The sequence below is a fragment of the Guillardia theta genome (genome assembly GCF_000315625.1).
Source record: "Guillardia theta CCMP2712 unplaced genomic scaffold GUITHscaffold_47, whole genome shotgun sequence".
Lineage (NCBI taxonomy): Eukaryota > Cryptophyceae > Pyrenomonadales > Geminigeraceae > Guillardia > Guillardia theta.
The window spans coordinates 99,346-105,884 of NW_005434627.1; the positions used below are offsets into that span (position 1 = coordinate 99,346).

At 55.4% G+C, this 6,539-nt stretch overlaps 2 protein-coding genes across 2 annotated transcripts in view; both read right to left on the reverse strand.

Annotated features, from left to right (window-relative positions):
• The window catches only part of GUITHDRAFT_110665 (hypothetical protein), a gene marked incomplete at both ends in the record, with an annotated part of 6,955 nt that extends 5,175 nt beyond the window's left edge, over positions 1–1,780 (reverse strand). Inside the window, 10 exons of the mRNA XM_005830172.1 lie at positions 39–137; positions 185–226; positions 279–371; positions 422–549; positions 598–644; positions 701–806; positions 855–921; positions 968–1,102; positions 1,204–1,582; positions 1,650–1,780. Of these exons, the coding sequence (XP_005830229.1) occupies positions 39–137; positions 185–226; positions 279–371; positions 422–549; positions 598–644; positions 701–806; positions 855–921; positions 968–1,102; positions 1,204–1,582; positions 1,650–1,780 (1,227 nt within the window). The remainder of the gene's footprint in view (positions 1–38; positions 138–184; positions 227–278; positions 372–421; positions 550–597; positions 645–700; positions 807–854; positions 922–967; positions 1,103–1,203; positions 1,583–1,649) is intronic.
• A 4,436-nt stretch (positions 1,781–6,216) lies between these two features.
• The window catches only part of GUITHDRAFT_163881 (hypothetical protein), a gene marked incomplete at both ends in the record, with an annotated part of 3,289 nt that continues 2,966 nt past the window's right edge, over positions 6,217–6,539 (reverse strand). The window contains 2 exons of the mRNA XM_005830173.1: positions 6,217–6,289; positions 6,481–6,503. Coding sequence (XP_005830230.1) covers positions 6,217–6,289; positions 6,481–6,503 — 96 coding nt within the window. The remainder of the gene's footprint in view (positions 6,290–6,480; positions 6,504–6,539) is intronic.

A 6,539-nucleotide genomic window follows, 5' to 3' on the forward strand; every position in this document is an offset into this window, starting at 1 on the left:
GAGGGATGGAGGGAGGGAGGGAGGGGAGCGAGCTTGACCGTTTCCGACTGAAACTTTGCCCTCGCCTCCTCGCGCTCTCGTTCCACCATGGTGATGAACTCGTCCAGGAGGACAGCAACGACGATGTTCATGAGGACCTGCAACATGCTGTGAGGATAAGGCGGGACTAGTCACTGGGACTTACGAGTCCAACTAGGAGCATGTAGGAGACGAAGAAGAAGCCGACCTGACAGGATCAGTCAGAGGTGCGGGCGGTATGAGCGCGCTGCTGCTCTGACCCCAAAGTCGTGGGATTGATGAGCCAGGTCGTAGTTGAAGAGAGATCTCGAGATAATCGACCCCCACGCGTCGCCGGTGGCAACTTGATACATCTGACCGACACGCGTCAGCTCGCCATGTTGTGCTCGCACACTCATCTGACAGTGAACATGGAGCGCATGAAAGTGCCGAAGAACTCAGGTTGGTCATGTGAGAAGAGATTGGTGCCGATGACAGCGTAAATCGATGTTATCAATGACATGATGCAGAGTGCGTTGGCAACGGGTAGTACTGGGAGATGAGATCAGTACACAGAAGCGTAAGGCCTACAGGGAGTACCAGACGCTACGAGAGCGTTAATGAGGATTCTCAAGGATGCGAGCTTGCTGGTGGAGGAGGAATCTAGTCAATGGCAGGAGCAGCAAAGGCGACAAGCGTCTACCGGAAGAGGCGGACCATCTTGAACACTCGAGCTAACCTTAAGATGCTCATAGCGAACAGACCTTCCACGAACTGGGAGACGAGAGAGAGGACGACGACGACCAGATCTGAGTGGATGAATGAGCGACCATTACAAGGAAAGAGTCAAGGCGAACCTAACAAGTTCCATCCGTCTTTGAAGAAATCTACCGAATAATGTCCATAGAGATTCATCAGCAAGTCCTGCCCTCAACTTCAACCCATCGACAAGGCAAGGGGCAGCTCTCACCAGCGTGAAGGAGAAGTTGTAGAACCACTCGAGCGCCGTGAAGACCTTGTCTCGATGTGAGCCTGGCTCTGGGAGAATCTGAGCATTGACGAGAGCCGTAATGTAAGAAGCGAAGATTATCCCTCCCACGATGCTCTGGAAACAAAGCTGTTGTAAATCTTCCGCGACTTCCTTCTTGACCGAGCGAACCATCCCTTCTCTTTCGTCGCAAACTCCTTCTCTTGCGCTATGATCACCATCTCCTCCAGCAAATTCGTCAACTCCGTGTACTGATCTTCGTCCTTCACCCCGAGGAATGTTATGCGGCCATAGTTGAATCCGTCTTCGATCGTGTGGATGCTGAAAGTGAGCAAACCCTCAGCGTCATCGTCTAAGATGTTTGCTGTGCTTAAGTCTCTCTCTTTCATGGAGAAAGCGAATGAGCCTAGGGAAGTTAGCGAAGACTTTCGCAACAAAGTGTTGCTGTCTTTGGTCCCAAAGGTCTCCTGTCGACGTATGCTCTTCACCTCTGCCAGCGGGATCTGATCGAGCACAGTGCTCCCATGGACCTTGGAGAGTAAGATTTCTGAGTCTGTGACGTGGATCTTCCTTCTCTGCCATGTCACCCCGACCTTGCTGCATGGCAGAAAAATCGCAGAAAGGAAGGCGTTAGTCGAAACCTCGCAAGTTACAGACATATCACCTGACGACCTGGCGCAGGACCTCGACGGAGGCCTTGATCTCTGAGTCAGGAGGAAGCTTCCTCTCCACGCTGTCGCTATCCTCCTCCTTCACCCTCATACGAGCCGCACGAACGCCCATAAAGGCCGCCATCGCGTGTGTGAACACAAGATCGGACTGGCCCGAAAAGGTAGGGTGATATCTGGTATGCCCACGGTGGGATGACATATCTGCACTGGAATCAGGGGTGGGGGTAGTCTTGATGGGGGTACCAGTGGATCAATCTGTACTAGCTGATGATGGGTTTCATACACTATACCGGGGTAGGGGTACAATAATGAGGGGTTATGATTCGGAGGTCAAGTTCAAAGGGGTGGGGGCTATAGGTCAAGTCATTCGGCTTGTAAAGTACCGCCGAGTACCCCCTACCAATGGGTCTCTCACACTACCCTACCCCTATAATGTTTGTTTTGTAGCCGGGTCCACTAACCCATCATCAGTGAGCACTCCCGAGCTAGTCAAGTTTTTATACTTGTACGGAATAGGAAAACGGTACTGCAGAGGAGTCAAAGGTGCTTTGAACTTGGAGCTGTGACGAGTACCCGGTGGTTTAAAGGGGGGATTGAATCTGAGGGGTACTTGGGGATCCGCACGACGCAGGTTCTGGGAATTCAGGGGGTACTTATGGGGTCCAGTTAACATTCGTGCAGCAGGAAGTTAATTTCAAACCAATTTCGAATTCTCAAAAAGTTGAGAATGTAAAATTGAAACTTTGAGCGCAACATAGGAAGTTTCGTGATGACTTAGGACGGGGTCATAATCCATAGGGACTGGGGGTACTCACAGCTGCAACCGTTAAACTTTCCAACGGGTTGAACTCCAGCGGGGGACCTTACTAGGCTACTAGGCCTCGACTCTCCTAAGATGGCCTCGTACTGATTTTTAACTTAACTTTGAGTAAAGCTTTGCCAAAAGGCTAGTGACTGCGATAGATGCCATCATCTTCTCCGTCATCCTGGGGGGACCACACACATGGCAACCTGCAGGCACCGCAGCCAGTTATGGACTGATGCGCATGAGAAGTGCAATGCCGTCCTCAGTACCCTCATCAAAGATTCCGGAGTGAGATGCCGTATCCACATGCAAGGCGTACCCGGCACCAGGCGCAGAACGTTTCCCAACACGGCCCTGAAGATCATCATGTAGGGGACTCTGGAGGCGGATGGCATGGGTTAATCCTGGACTTCAGCATGTCACATGTTTTTGACAATGATGGATTGAATACCGGACCTCGCTCGGAGCAAACTGCAAGCGGCAGCACTGAGCGGAAGATCCGAGGGCATCGTAATGCATATGCTCAGCACGTCCCGCCAAAGGCCTTTCTTCCCATCATCGCCAGCACTGATGGCCTCTTGCAGGACGATGCGTTGCGCTTTCTGTGGTGGCTGGCGGATCGCTCGGCGAACAAGGAAACGGTTGAGTGCCATCATCGCGGGTGCATCCCGGTATGCGTCTCATTCCTTCGGCGGCGGCCACCGCGACATCGCTGGCATGGCCGCGCGGGGGACTTGTCCTGCGCGCAGTTAAGTGAAGGTATCAGTTAAGTTTGGGGGACAGCAGTCGGCAGGTTTAGGTTTGGTTCTCGCTGTCTTTTCTCTTCTCGCCGTTTGGCCTGTGCGACAGTGTCAGGGTCAAGCCTCCTCGTCTCTCCTGATTGTCCTCGTACTGATCTTTAACTTAACTTTGAGTAAAGAGTAAGACTACCGTACCGGGTACGGTAGCCGTCTGGCAGTCCGAGTCCGGTCCGGCAGTCAGCCCGGGGGCGGGGGTGGACGGGCCGGCCGGATCATGAAGTGTCGGTCGGGTCGGACTCGGGATGACTGCCAGCCCGGCGCCGGCGGGCGGCCGCCGCCGCCGCCGCTCCCCGGCCGGCCCGCGTGACATTGCCGGACGGTGAGTCACAGTGGCCGGGCGGCCCCGCTTCGCGGCCCGGGGACATTCGGACCGCGACGCCGTGGCCGTCCTACGGCGAGGCCCCCCACGTGCTGTCATTCCCGTCACAGTACTCCGTAATGTGGGCCTGAGGACCGTCACGTGCACGGTGCTGCCGCGGGGTCCCCGGCCACCCGGCACTCACTTCACCATCGATCAGGCTGATCCGGGGGCGGACGGAGTACAGTACGGTACCGTGACCGTACTGTACCCCGGTAGTAGGCTGAAACCTGGCTTCGGAACCGTGTAGTTCCGATTTCAGTTGTCACCGGGTCAGTGCCCCACTGTGGAACTTAGCCTGAGGAGACCTGATGATGATATCAAGCATCTGCAGCTCAAACCTCTCTCATCATTCTCCTCGCATTCACCTCCTCACGATGTGCTCGCCTATTTCAACAGGAACAACTCAAATGGTCTGCTTGCGGAGCCTTGTACTTGTTAACAAAATCGTGATCATTGAAATGCATCGGTCCCTGATGCGAAGAGGGCACTCTTCTCTTTACAGCTTCAGCTGCATGCCAGATGGGATCTCTCAAAATTCGCATCAGCTTCCAAGTTCGCCTCACTCTTCAAGTTGAGGTTCAAACTTCAACGCTCAGCAGTTTCCGCACGGTCATATGATAGTAGTATATGATATGATAGTAGTATATGATAGTAGTAGTGATAGTATACATCAAGTCCCATATCTCGGGTTGGCGAAATCAACATGAAAAATCTTCGATGCATGGCAGCAAGAGACCAAGATGCTGCCACGATGCCCTTCCATCATCTAGTATACACGTGCCATGCCGTCGGCACACATTCCTTCCTCCTCAGACAGCTCCGTGCTCTCGCAGGCTGACATGAACCATTCGATCCACGTAGGGTCAAGTGCCGTCACATCTTCGTCCTCCCATCTGATCACTGCTGGAACCTGGGCTCTCCTCTTCTCCTCTGCTTCCGCTGCTACTGTGTTGTTGCACCGAGATCTTCGCTCGTACGGCCATCGGGTAAGACCGAGACGGCGGCAAGCGCTCTTGAAGGCAGTCAGCGAAAGCTCCTGTCGAGTGAGATCAGCAGGGAGAATTGCGTACAGGGGGGAAAGAGGAGTCTACCAGGGAAGATGCTGCGCGAATCTGGGGGAGGTGGAACAACTGAGCGAGGGTCGAGTACTTGAGGTTGACTCCCCTCCTTCTCTTGCCTTGGTCGAGGAGGCGCTGGATGGTTTTCCTTCTCGGGAAGACGCGGATGATGGTGGTGGGATCCATGGGGGAGAGGCCGCTACAGCTGTCCTCACTGACCGCCCTATGCCTTCTCCTCCTCCTCTCCTCTTCTCCTCGTCTCCTCTTCCCCCACTTGTGCCCTCCCGGTCGTATCTCCTACAGTCATAGGGGGAGTGGTCACGCAAGGTTTGGCTGTCATGAGGCCCTCCAAGGTAGAGGATTTCATAAGTGGTTCCCCAATACAAGAGTACCAGGGTACCTACTACCGACAGTCAGCGCAGCCGCACGGGGCCCTTATTTGCTATGACAGGCAAAAAGTGCCTAATAGTCCCCCCGATAACGTGGAGGGACAGGGCAGGGGTAAAGGAAAAGACTCTCAGCTAGGTCTCAATCCTATTAAGAACCATTAAGACTGAGTAGACCCGACAAGGAGCGATATCATGCTCAATGGGGCCAGCGGTGCTGATTTGACTGCCGGTCGGAGAACTCGGAACTTATTACGGTCAAAGTTGAGACTTGAAGGCTACGGTACCAGCGAGTCACGGGGCTTCTGCGGCGGTGACGGGCACGGTAACTCAGTGACTTACAATGCCCAATTTTCGGCATGTTCCACCAACAGTTCCGAGTTCGGGAGGTGGCAGTGCCGAACCTCGGAACTTCGGAAGCCTACCGTACGGCGGAATCATTGCACAACGGCGGATGATTCATCTGCCATGATCAGTGTCACGGGCCCTATTGACTCTGAGGCTCAGTCTGTCTGCGGGCCACCGGGCGGCACTGCCGCACTGCGGCATGCAGGCGGCGGCTGAGGTGACCGGGTGACTCCGGCACCCCCATCGGCCGCTCCGGGGCCCTCGGAGCCTCGGAGGGCTACAGTGCCGAACCACGGCGGACGCCGGAGTCTGACCGCTCCGAGAATCCGAGGCTCAGTCTTCCTCCTCCCGGCCTCCCTCACTGTGACTGTGCACTGTAACCGGACCATGCGGCACAGTGACAAGATCACTGTTGTTTTCTTTCTCATTATCCCCCCCCTCCTCCTCCTTGGGCGGTGACCCTCGGGACCACGATGTTCATCTCCGGATGCTCCGCCATGGCTCGCAGCCCCAGCAGCCACCTGCCGCCGACTCATCGCTGGAAGGAAGTAGAGCATAGAACACCGATGCAGGAAGACGCCTGCGTCAAACATGCTGGGGTCCTTTTGGCATCCAGCGACTGCTCCTGCTCCTGCTCCTGCTCCTGCTCCCCATCTCCCAATGTCTCTTGCTCGAACCAGTCGCTTACCCACCTCCTCATAGTCCTCCAGGTCACGCGCGATCAGGGTGGAGCACCTGAAGTCTGTCATCAGCGTCTCCTCCTCCTCCTCAGCGCACGAGCCCTGCGGCTCGGAGGATCGAGGAGGCGACGCGAGAAGCTTTCGATGGGCCGGCCCAGGTCAGGACAGGGACGTCTGCCCAAGCCATGTCGAGCACTGGAGGAGCGAACGTGAGGAGAAGGACGCGGTGGAAGCGGGTGAGGGAACAGTAGGAAGAAATTGATGGCGATTGGTAGCAGCATGGGACAAGAGCAGGCGACGAAGAGGGGAGGAGGAAGAGGAGGAGGGAAAAGGGGGGGAAGGGGACGAAGAGGAGGAATGAGAAGGGGAGGAGGAGAACGATCAACCTGTGGTATGGCCGTTGGATATCACTCTGGTATCGCACTTTTGTAGGCGAAGCGGGATG